This window comes from Oncorhynchus tshawytscha, unplaced genomic scaffold (genome assembly GCF_018296145.1).
Source record: "Oncorhynchus tshawytscha isolate Ot180627B unplaced genomic scaffold, Otsh_v2.0 Un_contig_1824_pilon_pilon, whole genome shotgun sequence".
In the NCBI taxonomy this organism is placed as follows: domain Eukaryota; kingdom Metazoa; phylum Chordata; class Actinopteri; order Salmoniformes; family Salmonidae; genus Oncorhynchus; species Oncorhynchus tshawytscha.
The window spans coordinates 329,617-348,610 of NW_024609829.1; the positions used below are offsets into that span (position 1 = coordinate 329,617).

At 44.1% G+C, this 18,994-nt stretch overlaps 2 protein-coding genes across 8 annotated transcripts in view; one reads left to right on the forward strand and one right to left on the reverse strand.

Annotated features, from left to right (window-relative positions):
- The window catches only part of LOC112247282 (homeobox-containing protein 1), a 31,213-nt gene extending 24,709 nt beyond the window's left edge, over positions 1-6,504 (forward strand). Inside the window, exons 7-10 of one of the 7 annotated variants that reach the window (XM_042319249.1) lie at positions 322-417; positions 4,146-4,240; positions 5,387-5,470; positions 5,902-6,503. In XM_042319249.1, the coding sequence (XP_042175183.1) occupies positions 322-417; positions 4,146-4,240; positions 5,387-5,470; positions 5,902-6,270 (644 nt within the window). In that variant the 3' untranslated portion in view covers positions 6,271-6,503. Of the gene's footprint in view, positions 1-321; positions 418-4,145; positions 4,241-4,420; positions 4,578-5,386; positions 5,471-5,901 lie in introns of those variants that run through there. The other 6 variants (XM_042319251.1, XM_042319252.1, XM_042319250.1 and 3 more) reach the window with 6 other exon arrangements.
- Positions 6,505-12,598: 6,094 nt separating this feature from the next.
- LOC112247286 (kinesin-like protein KIF13B) overlaps positions 12,599-18,994 on the reverse strand; it is a 75,951-nt gene continuing 69,555 nt past the window's right edge. The window contains exons 40-42 of the mRNA XM_042319240.1: positions 16,329-16,391; positions 15,193-15,889; positions 12,599-14,958 (exon numbers count right to left, since the gene is read on the reverse strand). Coding sequence (XP_042175174.1) covers positions 14,750-14,958; positions 15,193-15,889; positions 16,329-16,391 — 969 coding nt within the window. The 3' untranslated portion in view covers positions 12,599-14,749. The remainder of the gene's footprint in view (positions 14,959-15,192; positions 15,890-16,328; positions 16,392-18,994) is intronic.

The following is an 18,994-nucleotide window of genomic DNA, read 5'->3' on the forward strand; positions in this document are numbered from 1 at the left end:
CGCAGTAGAATTGTTGCAATTTGTGTTTATATTTTTGTTCAGTATATGTGACTTAAGCACATTTTTCCTCCTGAACTTATTTAGGCTTGACATTACAAAATAGTTGACTCTCAAAATACTTACTGACTCTAGACATTTCAGCTTTACATTTCTAAAAACTTAAATCCACTTTGACATTGAGATGTTGTGTGTAGACACAAAATTCAGGTTGTAAAACATAACAAAGTGGAAAAAGTCAAGGGGTGTGAATACTTTCTGAAGGCCCTGTATATTGAGTACACTTGTAACACTGAGAATGTGTGCGTGTGTTTGTGTGTGCAGGGAAGAAGCTGTCTGATCTGGAGAAAGTCACGTCTCTGAAGGTCTACAACTGGTTCGCCAACCGACGCAAAGAGATCAAGAGACGTGCCAACATAGGTAACGTTTCCGACCCCCTCGGGGTGTGTGTGTGTGTGAGAGAGAGAGAGTCTGTATGTCAGTGTGTGTGTGAGAGTCTGTGTGTGTGTGAGAGAGTGTGTGTGTGTGAGAGAGAGGGTCTGTATGTCAGTGTGTGTGTGAGAGAGTCTGTGTGTGAGAGAGTGTGTGTGTGTGAGAGAGAGTCTATATGTCAGTGTGTGTGTGAGAGAGTCTGTGTATGTGTGAGAGAGTGTGTGTGTGTGTGTGAGAGAGAGAGAGTCTATATGTCAGTGTGTGTGGTAGAGTGTGTGTGTGTGTGTGTGTGTGTGTGTGTGTGTGTGTGTGAGAGAGTCTATATGGCAGTGTGTGTGTGAGAGAGTCTGTGTGTGTGTATGTGTGAGAGAGTCTGTGTGTGTGTGAGAGAGAGTCTATATGTCAGTGTGTGTGGTAGAGTCTGTGTGTGTGTGTGTGTGTGTGTGAGAGAGAGAGAGTCTATATGTCTGTGTGTGTGTGTGAGAGAGAGAGAGTCTATATGTCAGTGTGTGTGTGTGTGTGTGTGTGTGTGTGTGTGTGTGTGTGTGTGTGTGTGTGTGTGTGAGAGAGAGAGTCTGTATGTCAGTGTGTGTGTGTGTGGTAGAGAGTATGTGTGTGTGGTAGAGAGTCTGTGTCAGTGTGTGTGTGGTAGAGCCTGTGTGTCAGTGTGTGTGTGTGTGTGGTAGAGGCTGTGTGTCAGTGTGTGTGTGTGGTAGAGAGTCTGTGTGTGTGGTAGAGAGTCTGTGTGTGTGGTAGAGAGTCTGTGTGTGTGTGGTAGAGAGTCTGTGTCAGTGTGTGTGTGTGTGGTAGAGAGTCTGTGTCAGTGTGTATGTGTGGTAGAGAGTCTGTGTGTGTGTGTGTGGTAGAGAGTCTGTGTGTGTGTGTGTGGTAGAGAATCTGTGTCAGTGTGGGTGGTAGAAAGTCTGTGTCAGTGTGTGTGGTAGAGATTCTGTGTGTCAGTGTGTGTGTGTGAGAGAGTCTGTGTGAGTCTATGTCTCTGTGTGTGTGTCTGTATGTGAGTGTGGTAGAGATTCTGTGTGTCAGTGTGTGTGTGAGAGAGTCTGTGTGAGTCTATGTCTCTGTGTGTGTGTCTGTATGTGTGTGTGGTAGAGAGTCTGTGTCAGTGTGTGTGGTAGAGATTCTGTGTGTCAGTGTTTGTTTGAGAGAGTCTGTGTGAGTCTATGTCTCTGTGTGTGTGTGTCTGTATGTGTGTGTGGTAGAGAGTCTGTGTCAGTGTGTGTGGTAGAGAGTCTGTGTGTCAGTGTGTGTGGTAGAGAGTCTGTGTGTCAGTGTGTGTGAGAGAGTCTGTGTGTCAGTGTGTGGTAGAGAGTCTGTGTGTCAGTGTGTGTGGTAGAGAGTCTGTGTCAGTGTGTGTGAGAGTCCGTGTGTCAGTGTGTGTGAGAGAGTCTGTGTGTCAGTGTGTGGTAGAGAGTCTGTGTGTCAGTGTGTGGTAGAGAGTCTGTGTCAGTGTGTGTGAGAGAGTCTGTGTGTCAGTGTGTGTGGTAGAGTCTGTGTGTCAGTGTGTGTGGTAGAGAGTCTGTGTCAGTGTGTGTGAGAGAGTCTGTGTGCCAGTGTGTGGTAGAGAGTCTGTGTGTCAGTGTGTGTGGTAGAGAGTCTGTGTCAGTGTGTGTGGTAGAGAGTCTGTGTGTGAGTGTGTGGTAGAGAGTCTGTCAGTGTGTGTGGTAGAGAGTCTGTGTCAGTGTGTGGTAGAGAGTCTGTGTGTCAGTGTGTGGTAGAGAGTCTGTGTCAGTGTGTGTGGTAGAGAGTCTGTGTCAGTGTGTGTGGTAGAGAGTCTGTGTCAGTGTGTGGTAGAGAGTCTGTGTGTCAGTGTGTGGTAGAGAGTCTGTGTCAGTGTGTGTGAGAGAGTCTGTGTGTCAGTGTGTGGTAGAGAGTCTGTGTGTCAGTGTGTGTGGTAGAGAGTCTGTGTGTCAGTGTGTGTGGTAGAGAGTCTGTGTGTCAGTGTGTGTGAGAGAGTCTGTGTGTCAGTGTGTGTGAGAGAGTCTGTGTCAGTGTGTGGTAGAGTCTGTGTGTCAGTGTGTGTGGTAGAGAGTCTGTGTGAGTCTATGTCTCTGTGTGTGTGTGTGTCTGTATGTGTGTGTGGTAGAGAGTCTGTGTCAGTGTGTGTGGTAGAGAGTCTGTGTGTCAGTGTGTGTGGTAGAGAGTCTGTGTGTCAGTGTGTGTGAGAGAGTCCGTGTGTCAGTGTGTGTGAGAGAGTCTGTGTGTCAGTGTGTGTGAGAGAGTCTGTGTGTCAGTGTGTGTGAGAGAGTCTGTGTGTCAGTGTGTGGTAGAGAGTCTGTGTGTCAGTGTGTGGTAGAGAGTCTGTGTCAGTGTGTGTGAGAGAGTCTGTGTGTCAGTGTGTGGTAGAGAGTCTGTGTGTCAGTGTGTGTGGTAGAGAGTCTGTGTGTCAGTGTGTGTGAGAGAGTCTGTGTGTCAGTGTGTGTGAGAGAGTATGTGTGTCAGTGTGTGTGAGAGAGTCTGTGTCAGTGTGTGGTAGAGTCTGTGTGTCAGTGTGTGTGGTAGAGAGTCTGTGTCAGTGTGTGTGAGAGAGTCTGTGTGCCAGTGTGTGGTAGAGAGTCTGTGTGTCAGTGTGTGTGGTAGAGAGTCTGTGTCAGTGTGTGTGGTAGAGAGTCTGTGTCAGTGTGTGTGGTAGAGAGTCTGTGTCAGTGTGTGGTAGAGAGTCTGTGTGTCAGTGTGTGGTAGAGAGTCTGTGTGTCAGTGTGTGTGGTAGAGAGTCTGTGTCAGTGTGTGTGGTAGAGAGTCTGTGTGTCAGTGTGCGGTAGAGAGTCTGTGTCAGTGTGTGTGGTAGAGAGTCTGTGTCAGTGTGTGTGAGAGAGTCTGTGTGTCAGTGTGTGGTAGAGAGTCTGTGTGTCAGTGTGGTAGAGAGTCTGTGTGTCAGTGTGTGTGGTAGAGAGTCTGTGTGTCAGTGTGTGTGGTAGAGAGTCTGTGTGTCAGTGTGTGTGGTAGAGAGTCTGTGTCAGTGTGTGGTAGAGAGTCTGTGTCAGTGTGTGGTAGAGAGTCTTGTGTGTCAGTGTGTGTGGTAGAGAGTCTGTGTCAGTGTGTGGTAGAGAGTCTGTCAGTGTGTGGTAGAGAGTCTGTGTCAGTGTGTGTAAGGAAGGTTGTAAGGCTTCAGTTAATAAAGAAGTAGACAAAGTCTCAGATTCTGCAATAGATCAATACTTTATTCAGAGAGCGCTCTGTCTTCAAAATGAGAACACAATCTTTTTATAGCTCACACACATGAACTCGCATCAGTAGAAACGCCACCTCTCTTTAGGTATGCTGTAGTTTTCCAAAGTTCACATACATTGTTTATCACCCTTCTGCAACATGTTTCATCATCTTCTGCAAGCTATTTCTAACAGTTTTCCTCCTTTCTGGGGTGGGGAGGTCTCTTTCCAGTTATTAGTTTCACCGTTCTCACAAGTCGACAGTTCAGTTGTTCTTGAATGTCTCAACTATACCCAGCTCGTATTGCAAAATAGTAACACAATGGCCTAGTCACACACATTATTGGATTGACTCTTAACACATTTCATACAATTATATGGTTTCAGGGTGGAATACTTTAGTCATTATCTTAAACATAAAAATTATTTTATCACAGTGTGTATGTGTGGTAGAGTCTGTGTGTCAGTGTATGTGTGGTAGAGTCTGTATGTCTGTGTGTGTGTGGTAGACATCAGATATGTTATGATCAGGTCTGTTTTTTTCCGAAGAAGCAGCAATCCTGGAGAGCCATGGGATTGAAGTTCAGAGCCCCGGAGGACACTCCAATAGCGACGAAATCGACGGGAATGACTTCTCTGATCAGGTAACCACCCGTAAGAAAGTGGAGTGGTCCAGAACCCATGCACTTTGTTGTATCTGACAGGTGGTCTATAATATACATGATGGATCACCCCTGAGAAAGTGAAATGTTCTCTCCCAGTTTGTGTTGTATGTTGTAGCCAAGGGGTGTGGTTTAACACCTTGCCTCTTTGTTTACCTACTGGGCTGTGAGGTTCCTCTGTTTGAGAAGAGAGCTGTGACTAGACCTTTCAGTTTAGCCTCTTTGTTTACCTACAGGGCTGTGATGTTCCTCTGTTTGAGAAGAGAGCTGTGACTAGACCTTTCAGTTTAGCCTCTTTGTTTACCTACAGGGCTGTGATGTTCCTCTGTTTGAGAAGAGAGCTGTGACTAGACCTTTCAGTCTCAGCCTCTTTGTTTACCTACAGGGCTGTGATGTTCCTCTGTTTGAGAAGAGAGCTGTGACTAGACCTTTCAGTTTAGCCTCTTTGTTTACCTACAGGGCTGTGATGTTCCTCTGTTTGAGAAGAGAGCTGTGACTAGACTTTTCAGTTTAGCCTCTTTGTTTACCTACAGGGCTGTGAGGTTCCTCTGTTTGAGAAGAGAGCTGTGACTCGACCTTTCAGTTTAGCCTCTTTGTTTACCTACTGGGCTGTGAGGTTCCTCTGTTTGAGAAGAGAGCTGTGACTAGACCTTTCAGTTTAGCCTCTTTGTTTACCTACAGGGCTGTGATGTTCCTCTGTTTGAGAAGAGAGCTGTGACTAGACCTTTCAGTCTCAGCCTCTTTGTTTACCTACAGGGCTGTGATGTTCCTCTGTTTGAGAAGAGAGCTGTGACTAGACCTTTCAGTCTCAGCCTCTTTGTTTACATACAGGGCTGTGATGTTCCTCTGTTTGAGAAGAGAGCTGTGACTAGACCTTTCAGTCTCAGCCTCTTTGTTTACCTACAGGGCTGTGATGTTCCTCTGTTTGAGAAGAGAGCTGTGACTAGACCTTTCAGTTTAGCCTCTTTGTTTACCTACAGGGCTGTGATGTTCCTCTGTTTGAGAAGAGAGCTGTGACTAGACCTTTCAGTTTAGCCTCTTTGTTTACCTACAGGGCTGTGAGGTTCCTCTGTTTGAGAAGAGAGCTGTGACTCGACCTTTCAGTTTAGCCTCTTTGTTTACCTACAGGGCTGTGAGGTTCCTCTGTTTGAGAAGAGAGCTGTGACCAGACCTTTCAGTCTCAGTCGACGAGACCTGTCCTCTCCCACACAGGTACTGTATCCTGTTACAACTCCTATTGTATTATGGTTTACATATTCATACTGTACTCCATGTTTGGTACAGAACGTTTTCTCTATACCAAATCTGTTAGACGGGTAGCTAATCAGCAAGTGGAGGGGGAACAAATTCTTATCATTTGTTTGCATGCATTTGACCATGCGAACCAGTTGTGTTCTGTAACCGAACAAGGGTGCGTCTCAAGCAGATTCTCCATCTGAAAAAGCAGGACAGTGGAAATCAACCTTTGCTTTAGCTATCCATGTCTTTCAGGTCAGTGTAGGTCAGGGGTCTCGAACCCAGATGTGGTCTGTGAACTGATTTGTGGTTTTGCGTAGTAAATGTGCCGCTCAGTTGTCTGTGTCAGGGTTGAAGACCACATGTGTAAACATGACCCATGACTCCTCCCCCTCTTGCGGTTGCAGGTTCCCACCCTGCTGCCAAGCTGGCTGGCGGCTTGGCCCGGCTCGGGCAGGGGGGGCTTGGCCGTCCAGAGGGCCAGCTCTCTGATTTGCCGATCCTTGCTCTCGGGAGCGAGTCTCGCTCAGGGGGCAGGGACGGAGGGTTCCAGACTGACGGGTGTGTCCTGGTCTGCCCCCTCCCCCCCCTCCCTCCAGGACAACTCCTCCACCAATCACAGCAATGCCCTGGAGCACCAGGATCCCATCACTCTCGCAGTGGAGATGGCGGCCGTCAATCATAGCATCCTCGCCCTGGCCACGCAGGCGGGGGGAGGATTGGCCCTGGGCGGGACAGGCAGTGACATCAAGACCGAGGTGGTGGAGCCCAACTAGGGGGGACTGTGGATGAGCGGGAGGGATGAGAGGGACGGAAAGATGTGTGTATACATGACAGTATGAACGAGGGAGGGAAAGGTGTGTGTGTGTGTATGTGTACATCACAGTAAGAACGAGGGAGTGAATACTACTGTTCAAAAGTTTGGGGCCACTTAGAAATGTCCTTGTTTTTTGAAAGAAAAGCACTTTTTTTTTGTCCATTTAAAATGACATCAAATTTAGCAGAAATACAGTGTAGACATTGTTAATGTTGTAAATGACTAATGTAGCTGGAAACGACTGATTTGTTATGGAATATCTACATAGGCGTAGAGAGGGCCATTATCAGCAACCATCACTCTTGTTCCAATGGCACGTTGTGTTAGCTAATACAAGTTTATAATTTTAAAAGGCTAATTGATCATTAGAAAACCCTTTTGCAATTATGTTAGCACAGCTGAAAACTGTTGTCCTGATTAAAGAAGCAATAAAATTGGCCTTCTTTAGACTAGTTGAGTATCTGAAACATCAGCATTTGTGGGTTCAATTACAAGCTCAAAATGGCCAGAAACAAAGAACTTTCTTCTGAAACTCATCAGTCTATTCTTGTTCTGAGAAATGAAGGCTATTCCATGTGAGAAATTGCCAAGAAACTGAAGATCTCATACAACGCTGTGTACTACTCCCTTCACAGAACAGATCAAACTGTCTCTAACCAGAATAGAAAGAGGAGTGGGAGGCCCCGGTGCACAACGGAGCAAGAGGACATTAGTGTCTAGTTTGAGATACAGAGATACAATTCCTCAACTGGCTGCTTCATTAGTAGTACCCACAAAACACCAGTCTCAACGTCAACAGTGAAGAGGCGACTCTGGGATGCTGGCCTTCTAGGCAGAGTTCCTCTGTCCAGTGTCTGTGTTCTTTTGCCCATCTTAATCTTTTATTTTTATTGGCCAGTCTGAGATATGGCTTTCCCTTTGCAACTCTGCCTAGGCCAGCATCCTGGAGCCGCCTCTTTACTGTTGACGTTGAGACTGGTGTTTTGTGGGTACTATTTAATGAAGATGCCAGTTGAGGACTTGTGAGGAGTCTGTTTCTCAAACTAGACACTCTAATGTACTTGTCCTCTTACTCAGTTGTGCACCGGGGCCTCCCACTCCTCTTTCTATTCTGGTTAGATCCAGTTTTCACTGTTCTGTGAAGGGAGTAGTACACAGCGTTGTACAAAATCTTCAATTTCTTGAATGGAATAGCCTTCATTTCTCAGAACAAGAATAGACTGAGTTTCAGAAGAAAGTGCTTTGTTTTTGGCCATTTTGAGTCTGTAATTGAACCCACAAATGCTGATGCTCCAGGTACTCAACTAGTCTAAAGAAGGCCAGTTTTATTGCTTCTTTAATCAGCCTGTTTTCAGCTGTGCTAACATAATTGCAAAAGGGTTTTCTAATGATCAATTAGCCTTTTAAAATTAGAAACTTGTATTAGCTAACACAACGTGCCATTGGAACAAGAGTGATGGTTGCTGATAATGGGCCTCTCTACGCCTATGTAGATATTCCATAAAAAATCTGCCGTTTCCAGCTACAATAGTCATTTACTTCATTAACAATGTCTACACCGTATTTCATGTTAATGGACAACAAAAAAGCTTTTCTAAGTGACCCCAAACATTTGAATTGTAGTGTATATGTACGGTACGTGACTGTTAGAGTACATGGGGATGAGGTTATAGAGTATGAAAACATTGTATGTCATGGTGCAGGTAGAGCATATTGGAATGTTATACTGTAAATCAGGAGTGTCAAACTCATTTTGCCCTACGGGTCCTACCTCCACCCCTATCCCCTCCCTAATACCTCTACCACCCTAGTAAACACTTTTAGACTGTTCTAGAGGTGTTGGGAGGCCTGGTTCTACCTCCACCCCTATCCCCTAATAGCTATACCTCGTTACCCCCTAGTACCCCCTTTAGACTGTTCTGGAGGCATTGCGTTGGCAAGTCTGGTCCTGAAGGTGTGTCTGTGTGGGTCTAAAGATTCAGAATAGTTTATTATAGAACCCTGCAAACCTCCCTCTAAGCATGGAGGACCCCTGCCTTGGCACCTTCTCCCCAAGGTGCTCTGCACACTTTAATTCTCTTGCTCTCTCATCACCCCCTATGCCCGTCATCACTCTATCCCTCTCACTCCCTATGCCTGTCATCCCTCTCTCTCATCACTCCCTATGCCCGTCATCTCTCTCTCATCACTCCCTATGCCCGTCATCACTCCCTATGCCCGTCATTTCTCTCTCTCATCACTCCCTATGCACGTCATTTCTCTCTCTCATCACTCCCTATGCCCGTCATCATTCTATCCCTCTGTCTTTGTCTCCCACCTCCAACTTCGCAGTATAAGGGAGACGGGAAGTGGTGAGGGTTTAACAGGCCTCTGGAGACAGGAAGTGGTGAGGGTTTAACAGGCCCCTGGAGAAGCCTATATATTCCCTTGTTGTAGCACTACCTAAACTGGTTAGGTTTAAAGCTAGTGAGATCAGACATTCATTATATTATTGCTTACGAATGATGCAATAAAAACTGCCCCTAAATTCTTTATGATGAAGGGAATAGATAGAATCATGCTAGCTAGTGAGAGGGGCCTTGTGTATGTGCTTGTTATGGGGGTAACTATAAGCATATTGTAGCTGTACCCAAAGCATTTGTTTTTAGCTTTTAACCTTAATTTAAGGCAACCGACTGATATTATAATCACGTTCCCCAGTTGAAAGGAAATGATTTACGCTTTTAAAAGATTGCCAATCAAGGGAGCATTGTAAATGTCCCTATTATTGGTACTGGGAGTAATGCAAACACTTATTTTTCTATCTGCTTTATATGCCATGACGTGTTCTACACACAAGCTGTTATCTAAGATACCTACTTTTAGATTGTATTTTAAAAAGACACTTTATGGGAGAAACTACCATGGCGCTTCAGTTTCCTCCCCTCGTAGCTTATTGGTCATCCTGAGTGATTGACAGACCAGGCAGGCAATAGGAGGAAGGAAGACTGATCTGCTGGCTGACACATGTTCAAGGGTTAGGGGTAATTTGGTGTTTTAAACCCCCCCCCCCCTTTACAGGGGTAGTTCACCTTGAAATTCAAGTTGACTGGTTTAGTTGTGTAGGTCCTATTATGAATAAATTTGTAGACCTCAACCCCAAACGATTTGGAAACTTTCTCATTGCCAGATCTACACAACGATTGGAGTGTTGGCTGACCAGTGCACATGCAGGGTGCAGAGATGAGACTAACATTGTTTGGGGTGAACTGTCCCTTTAAGTTGTCTTGAATGACAGCCAAGCTGACCCGAGGACGGTTTCTGCTAGCCATTAAGCTAGTGCTTTGTTCTAATCAAATATGTATCTTACAAGATAAGAGATTTCATATTTTATTTTCAGTGTAAAGTTCTGCCAAACAGGAATGTATATTAGATTCATGAAATGCTTTTTATTTTTTATATCATGTTTTGTGTTTTCCATTTGATATGTGCAATCTGCCGTGTGTGTTTTGTGTTGCATTACTCAAAGGCAAAGCTTCTTCCTTCAGGTTTCTGAGGTCTTTACTCGTCTCTCAAGACCGTTAACCTGAGACGTAATGCATATTAAGTAGCATACACTTTGGTTTTGCGTCTTTGACATCAGTCAAATCTCTGCATATTAAACCAGGTTGCATTTGCTACTTAATGAACTTTAACCTTTGTGGGAGGTGCTTTGCCTTTGACGGTCCAAAGGAACAGATATCGCCAGTCCTTGTATTCACATTATGAGTGTTAAATGAATCCTGTTCTGCTACTTCAGAATTTAGTGCCTTTTTTGGACAGTAGACTGTTCTGTAATGAATATGTAGAAAACTATGCCTTTGTTACATTTTCTCATTTGTTTACTGTACCTACTAGAGAATAAAGAATGTGTGGTTTTGTTGAGCAACTGAAATCTAACTGCATGATTTCACAAAATGTGTATCAACTGGTTCAAATCTTGAACTGCACATTTAACTCTAATTGCAATCAATGCATATGGCTTCCGGAAGATTACGCAGCGTTCTCCATAAAATAACTGCAGACGATAGAAATTAAATCAATTCATTTTAATTCTTTCCTTTACAGGGAGATTATTGTCCAGGCGATAAAAAAGACATGATTATTCTTTGGATTTCAGCATAGAATTACACAGAACAATTAAATTAAATCAAAACCCAAACTTGCGCTCAGATTGTTAAGTCTTAATATGCAAATATATACATAATCAAGCCTACACGCATTCGCTCACAGAAATACTCAAATACACTTCATGACAACACAATCAGACAAATGATTGATTATAATAATAACTCAAGACTCCAGGACGAGGCACAAACCAGAGTTGGTCTCAAGTGAGTCGTTGTGTCCAAATTGGAACCCTATTCTCTGTGCACTATATGGGGAGTAGGGTGCCATTTTATGACAAAAACCGGTGTACAAATGGTCTGAAGATCGGGCCCAATTCCATTTCTATCCCTTCCTCCAGCTCAAACCCCTTTAGTATTGGACAGAAATGGAACGTGGCTCCTGAGTTGGGCGTAAAGATTCTTTACTCTAGTTGACGTCTGTGTTAGTTTCCTCTACTAACGTGAACTCCCATGGTCCCATGTGGCAGTGGGTCTGATGTAGTGTGAAGAAAGTCTTACAATATACAGGTCTCTCTATGGAGGGAGTTTAAGGGATTGCAGATATTGAGTCTCGCATTGCCAGGCTGGGTTTAATAACTAAAAGCCTCTGAGGGGGACAGACTGGTAGACTGAAGGCCACATAAAGGCAGGTGTCATATTGCTCTGAGCTCTGGACCAGGGTTGCCAAAGATATACAGGAAATGCATGTAAACAAATGTATACTCTTGAAATGTTATTTCCCCCATAACGGTTTGTTGCATCTGTGTCCTTGGGCCTTTAAAAATATATGCTCATAGTAGCACTTGACAACAAAAATATTTTTTTTAAAAACATGCCTTCTGTGGAATGATGAAAGGGTAACTGTATAGACGGATCCTTAATCAGGTATAGACAGTCTAAGGGTCAGGGGTGTATTCATTAGTTGCAGACCGTAGCAAAAGTGGTTTTCCATTTACTCCACACAAGAGTTTATTGGACCAATTCAGGTAGGTCCCGTTTCGTTTGCTTCTGGTTCCTAGCGAATACATCCCTGATGTGGTTCGGAGCGCAAACAGTCACAACCATATATGGTCAAATATAAAGTCCATGATGACGCCTATTGAAATGAAAGCCAGAGGATGCATGTATGACAAATGACTTCCTCCCGTTACACAGCATTCAGGTAAATGTGCACCTGCTTTTCAGTACAAAAATGTATGCACTACTGTAAGTCGCACTGGAGAAGAATGTCTGCTAAATGACAAAATAATATTTACAGAAATGAGGAAACATTGCCTTTAAAAGGTGCATAGCCGACAGTGTGAACAGATTGAATCCCAGCCTCACTGCACCTATTTGGAGTCAGAAGCGAAGACTCCATCGGCAATGTGAAATAACCCAGAAAAGTGACTTCATAATGTAATGTGTTTGAATCAGAGCTACTTCCTGATGTGAGAGACAGAAACAGAGTGAGGCACGGATATAAATAGATAAGCCTGAAGTGATCTCAAAACACACTCTTCTCTGTGCAGAGAGGTGAGAAGACGAAGGCCAAATCCATCCGATACACCACCTGCTCTCTCTTCATTACAACACTGCGCATTCACACACATACTCAGTTCCCCTCCTATTACCACAAGTATGATCACTCGATAAACACGACGACAAACTTAAAAAACGCTAGCAATAGCTATAGAAAGAGCAATGTAAAGTGTCTGACCAACTTGGGGACAGTACATGACAATAAATAAGCACTTGCTACGTTCCATTTCTCTATCAATTGGCCAGTCATCAGCCCATAGACGACAACTCCTTACTTTCTCCCATCTCAAGTGGTGTATAGAAGGCTAAAAAGCAAGACTAGAATGTCAATGATCGAATCCATTTACAGTTATATAACAGTGGCTATAGCAGCACCATTTCTCATAAAATCACTTGTGCAAGCAACAATTTTTTTCAGTATAATTTAGAAGGCTTTAACTATTTCACACGATAAAGGCATATGTATAACCATTTATATACAGTATATCACAAAATGATATACTTGGGCCCAATTTGGACATTTTCACTTAGGGGTGTACTCACTTTTGTTGCCAGCGGTTTAGACATCAATGGCTGTGTGTTGAGTTATTTTGAGGGGACAGCAAATTTACACTGTTATACAAGCTGTACACTCACTACTTTACATTGTAGCAAAGTGTCATTTCTTCAGCGTTGTCACATGAAAAGATATACTCAAATATTTGCAAAAAATGTGAGGGGTGTACTCACTTGTGATATACTGTATATATAACATTGCAAATTTAAGCTTCTCTTAAATCAGAGGATAAAGAGTCAAAAGAAATGTCATAGCGTTGGGGTGAAGGGGTTTAGCTTTCCGCTCCTTCATGTGACTGCTGGATGGACTAATGTTAAAACCCACTCTGCATCTCGTTACAGTTTGTACCTCCGCTCACGAGGTGAGAATACACAGTTTACATTTCTATTCAATGGAATTTCAAAAAGAGCTAATCTGCAGTTGTTACATCTATTTTTGGATGTTTAAATTAATGATATACACCCATTGATTAATTTGAGAGCTGGTTACATTTCTCCAGTCCCATTCCTATTTACCAAAACTGTGGCGGGGACACCACTTTGTTGTTGTTTGAACTGCAGATTGCCCCTTTAAGTATTAACTTCAAATGTCTAATAAAAATGAGATTCACTACATTTTGTAAGAACTTCAGGGATCAATTAACATTTTAAATAATATTCCATAGTTTCAAAGGAAATAACTTGTAAAACACTGCTCCCACAACCTTCTTTCATCTCCCAAAGCCATTGACTCAGTATGTAAATGATAGACCCTATTACAGATCTGTATCTTCACACAAATGGTGAATGTATGCATAGAGATCGTTATCCCCCAAACACAAATCAATGAGAAGTATAAAACATACCAGATCCTACCTTCCATCCAACATCCACATGTTACATAAAGCTCCACAATGTTAACACACAGTTACATGCAGACCATACACCATACATCGCACTGCTACTTCCTCAAACAGTTCTAGAACCAAAGACAACCATTCTGCTAACACACATCACCACAGTCAGTCACCAAACTAACCTCCAACGTGCAAAATCTCCCAGTGAGCACTTGATGTTAAAAGGACATTGAGAAAAGCAATTTCAACCAATTTTGCTCCCTGGGCTTCTCATAGTGGAACCATCCTTCAACTTACAATTGAAAACCAACGGCTATTACTTTCGCACAAACCACGTCGTCATAACGACGGTGCTTCATCTTTCAGATCAGCCGGAAACATGCACACACACAGATGTGCATATACACATATGCACAGGGATAATTGTTCTCCCAGCCTATACTGTAAATTGCCATGGTTAAATTCAGCTTCAAGGGCCAAAACACAGGCACACACACACAAACACACAAATCTTCTCACAGGTACATCCATGTCCACTCTGCAGTCCCTGAGATCACCTCTCACTTACACAAGGCATTCTCATCAAAGCTCAACAGAGGGACAAACGCATATTGAATAAAACCACTAAGAAATATAACAAAGAAAAATAAACCCATGAAGGCACATTCTGGAAGAATCGATCATTTCAGATGAATGACTTTACACAGGGGATAGATACAGTAACTGTTAAAATGTCAGTCCACAAAAAGGACTGATAATATCATTTAATTAAAAGGGACAGTTCCATTCAAAAATAGGGGGGTGGGGGGATAAATGGACAGTTCCATTGAAAAAGAGGGGGGGGGATAAATGGACAGTTCCATTGAAAAAAGAGGGGCGTTGCAGGTCAGGGTCCGGTGGAATAGTAGTCTCATTCTTTCAGAAGGATTCTCCAAGTGTGACCAGAGTTTGATGACATCAGAGAGCGTGATGTCATTACTTCAGAACCTGACCCTTGGCCCGAGGAGAAAGAGTTCCTGTGGGCCACTTCATACAGACAGCAACACTCTGTAGACTACTTCAGGTGCTGTGGAACCACTCAGGGCCTGTGCCCAATCCATGCCACCAGTGCTGTGTCCAGATGAGGAGACAGCAGGGGCCTGTTGGGTAAAGGTCTTCCCTATTGAAATGAACCCAGACAGATCTAACACAGAGCACTAAGGTACTGCTCCATAGCTATGGGTGGGCATAGGACAGGGACCGTTTTCCATTAGATGCAGTTGTATTGCATAGTTAGGGGCAGATTGAGAGAGAGGGTGCTAAGCGAGACGGAGGCTTAGAAACAGGATGTGTGGGTTTTCTAGTTTTCTAGGATGTGTAGAATAATGGTCTCTCCCAGCCAAGCCTGTTTCTCTTCAGTTCAGCTGCTCCAGGACTTGCGGTTCTCCCCTCTCCTGATAGTGGACTCTCCCCGCAGAACGGGCTGGTAGAACTCGCCGCTGCGCCGGTTCTCCGGGTTCCGTTTGGTAGAATGCTCCCGTCGGAGAACCCGGCCGGGACGCACCAGGACACCGTAACCAGGGTTACAGCGGAAGTAGTGGTGCCCGCCTACGGAACCGTCGTTCTTACCTGTACAGAGAGAGAGAATAAGAGAAATGGGTGAGGGGTAGGCAAGGAAGAGAGTTGGTTTAGTACTTTGAAATTCCTAAACTAAGCATTGCCTGCTCTGATGATTCTCATGTACATGTGGACAAGGCCCTCTAGATTTGTTATTTTCAGGCTATTTGCTTAGAGTTACATTTCTTCTAGTGTCATTATGGTGAGTCATGCGATTCTGTGTGAACAGTAAACACACAAACACACCTGAGGGCGAGTCAAGCTCCACCCCGACCCACACGCCCTCGGCGAACTCAGTGTTGCCCACGTAGCGCACTGTCCCGTCCTTATTGGCTCCCACCGTCACGCACACCCCCTCTCTCAGCCAATCAGGTAGCACGTAGTCGCAGCCGCCATCCTCGTCGTCCAGGACGATTTCCAGTCTCTCTAGACTCCCTTGTCTTCCTCCTCCTCTCGCCTCCACTTCCTCCCCCAGGATGCGCTGCTGGAACGATTTCAGGTCCGACGTCGACACCCTCTGTACGGAGAAGGGCTTGTTGGCTGTGGTGATGCTGTAGCCGGGACCTGTGGTGGCCATTTTGTTGTCGTACTGAGGAGAGGCAGCAGTAACACCGTTCCGTTCAGCTCGCTGCTGCTGCTGGGTTCTGGGTAACGTAGTTTCAGGAGCATCAATCCCCTTTAGTCCCACCCCTGCATCTAGGAGGGTGAGGGAGGAGGAGGGGCGGAGGGGGGTGGCAGGGTGGTCACCAGCGGCGCTGGCTGAAGCCTCGGTCAGGGTTGCCATGGAAACACTAGTGGAGAAGTAGCCGCTGGAGGCCTCGCTGATGGGGCTGAGGGGATAGTCATGCTGGGAGGACGGAACAGGAAGAGGGGCTTCGGTGGACTCTGACCACCTGTCATTGGTCAAGGCCGGGATGAAGGCGGTCCTCCCTACCTTAGCAACCTACGGGGAGGAATCACGGCAATGGCAATCACACCACAACAGGAATTTAAGAACTCCAACAAACTTAAGACTGACTGGAGCAGACCAAGACATCATGATGCCAACACAATTATCAATATCATAATGATCATCACCATCTTCATCATTATCATCATGAGATCCTCAGATCCCCTAGCTTACTACCAACCATAGCTTCATATTACAGTCAATACACTGTCTCAGCCTGGAGAGTTGTTGAAAACTAACTGATTTCAACTAATCAACTACAACTAGACTGATCTCTAACAAACTACAACTCCCAGTGACCACAAGAAGTTGAAAAGACGTCCTTTTAAACATATTTTTAACATATTGTGCTCATAGGGAATGTTGGTTGAACAAGGGAGAGCAGGCAGGAGGAGAGTTGAAAAGAGATCACAGACTGACAGATGGTTCTTACCGATTCTATCCGGATCCTGCTGTCTTCAGGCCCCGTCGTCTGCATGATGACACGAGGCATGTGCTGCCAGGAAGTTAGAGAAACACAATTATTGTTCAAATGATTGAAGGTTCAATTATTCATTGAAATACATCAGTATTGTCTCACATTGTCCATCATTTTACGAGTTAATGTAAAAATTCAAAAGCTCAGTTGATTATATTCAGCTCTTGACAAAACTGGTATTAATCCCTAAAAATAATGGCTAAATCCATAGTGGAATTATCTGTCTTGAAAGAATGACAGATGGTGGTATTACTAAAGATATATTGTCTTTATATCCTACATCCAGTGTTCAGCGCCTTTTGACTTCATTATATATGGACATAACCAACTCAGTGGCATGTGGTTTGAGTGTCTGCCCTGAGATTGGAAGGTTGGGAGCTCAATCCCCGGCCCGAGTCAAACCAAAAACTGGCACACAGCATTAATGAGATAGATTGGGGGAAAGGCCTGGCAGTTTTTTGTTCTTCCTTTACCTTATGGCTTGGCCACATCGGTTAGCATTTGCCGGCCAAGAGCACTCAGCACCTCTGAAAAGAGTGCCGGCCCTTAATTTGAAAATATGTGTGCTAATCGATTCTACATGTAGAAACACACAAAAATGTCCACCGGCTGGTTTGGCTGGGCGATATGGCCTAAAGTATTCAGACCCCTTCCCCTTTTCCACATTTTGTTACTGTAATGGGAATTTTAATGTTTGTGCTTTTCTTATAACCAATTTCTGTGTTCATGCAAGTGGCTGACTGAACAAATCCTCACTATCAGTAGCTGCAATTTGGCAGTAAGCCCAGACCTGGTTTTGAGAACGAACGAAGGATGTCTCAGTTTCAAGTTCTCAGCTTAGAGAGAAGAAGCCTCGTGAGGTATTGGTCGAAAAACAGTGTGAACCTCAACACCCCTTCTAACCGGCTGAAATAACGGTGAAAATGGCGTTCAGTATGGTCCTTCACCACTTCTACCATGAGACCAGAGTCCGAGCCAGCAACCTGTACACAGCATCCAGTCGAAGCTATCAACTGCTTTTTCTCTCAGGAGTGTGACATGGGTTCATGTGGAGGGAGCATGGAAAGAGATCCAGTCCAAACCTCTCTCATGCTGCTGGTGTACGTACTGGTAGGAAAATGGACAAGGCATGGACTGTAAAGGACAGCGTGAGAGACATTATCAAGGACCATCCACTTTGAACATGTGCCATTAAAAGGAAGAACAGAAACACTATCTGAAGAAGAACACGAAGAAACACCAGGAAAGGAAGGATGAGTGCTGGGGACAGAGGGGTGTGGTCAACTGTGCCCGTAATTTATTTAGGCTTATCCAATATTGTTTATTTGGGGTATCAGGTTGATTGTGGAGGTCTGCACACTGCAAAATGTATAGTATTTTAGACTAAGAATGCACTGAAATACCAATCTGTCATTACCACAAGTAAGGAGAAAAGTTAGGGTCTTAAATTAAAGTGATAGCACCAACATGAAGCACTAAGGACTGTCATTCTAAATTTGATTTAGATACTTTATCAATAGTTACAATTATGATTTGGAATGGCAGGGCTTCTAGAGACAGAACTGTGCCCTAAATATGTGAGGACCGCTACTAGACTGTAGCTTGGGCTAACCCTGCCTCAAACTCATTCTTAGCAAGTTTGGTAGGACTGTTATAACGTGTTCTCTTTCTCCTCCCTGTGAAATGTTATTAACATGCTGTAAGGCGATCTGCGCCTCATGTTGTTTTCTACTCCTCCTCACTAACAGTAGCTGCAATTTGACAGTACACCCAGACCTTGTTTTGAGAACGAACTACAGATATCTCAGTTTCAAGGTCTCAGCATAGAGAGAAGAAGCCTCGTGAGGTATTGGTCTGTCACATGTTATGAACCAGTATTGGTCTGTCACATGTTATGAACCAGTATTGGTCTGTCACATGTTATGAACCAGTATTGGTCTGTCACATGTTATGAACCAGTATTGGTCTGTCACATTAATGAAACAAAACGGTAATGATGAATGAATTATGCTAAATCATGCAAATATAACTTGTCTGTGTATAGCCGTACATAACATCTGCTGGGACTACGCAGACAGAGCTCCTGATTGACGTGTACTATGGTGCTTTGCTGTGGTCAGAAGCTCTCCAGCACGCTGACAAACAATGATTAATTTAAGATCAACTTTGAGTGACCTTGTTTAAGAATTTCCACAACAATACCATACAGCCTTCTTCTAAAATGTATTAAATAGTTTCCCCCCTGATCAATCTACACACACTACCCCATAATGACAAAGTGAAAACAGTTCAGAAATGTTTGTTAATGTATATAAAAAAACAGAAATACCTTATTTACATATATATTCAGACCCTTTGCTATGAGACTAGAAATTGAGCTCAGATGCATCCTATTTCCATGGATTATCCTTGAGATGTTTCTGCAACTTGATTAAGTCCACCTGTGGTAAATTCAAGTGATTGGACATGATTTGGAAAGGCACACACCTGTCTATATAAGGTCCCACAGTTGACAGTGCATGTCAGAGCAAAAACCAAGTCATGAGGCCAAAGGAATTGTCCATAGAGCTCAGAGACAGGATTGTGTCGAGGCACAGATCTAGGGAAGGGTACCAAAACAT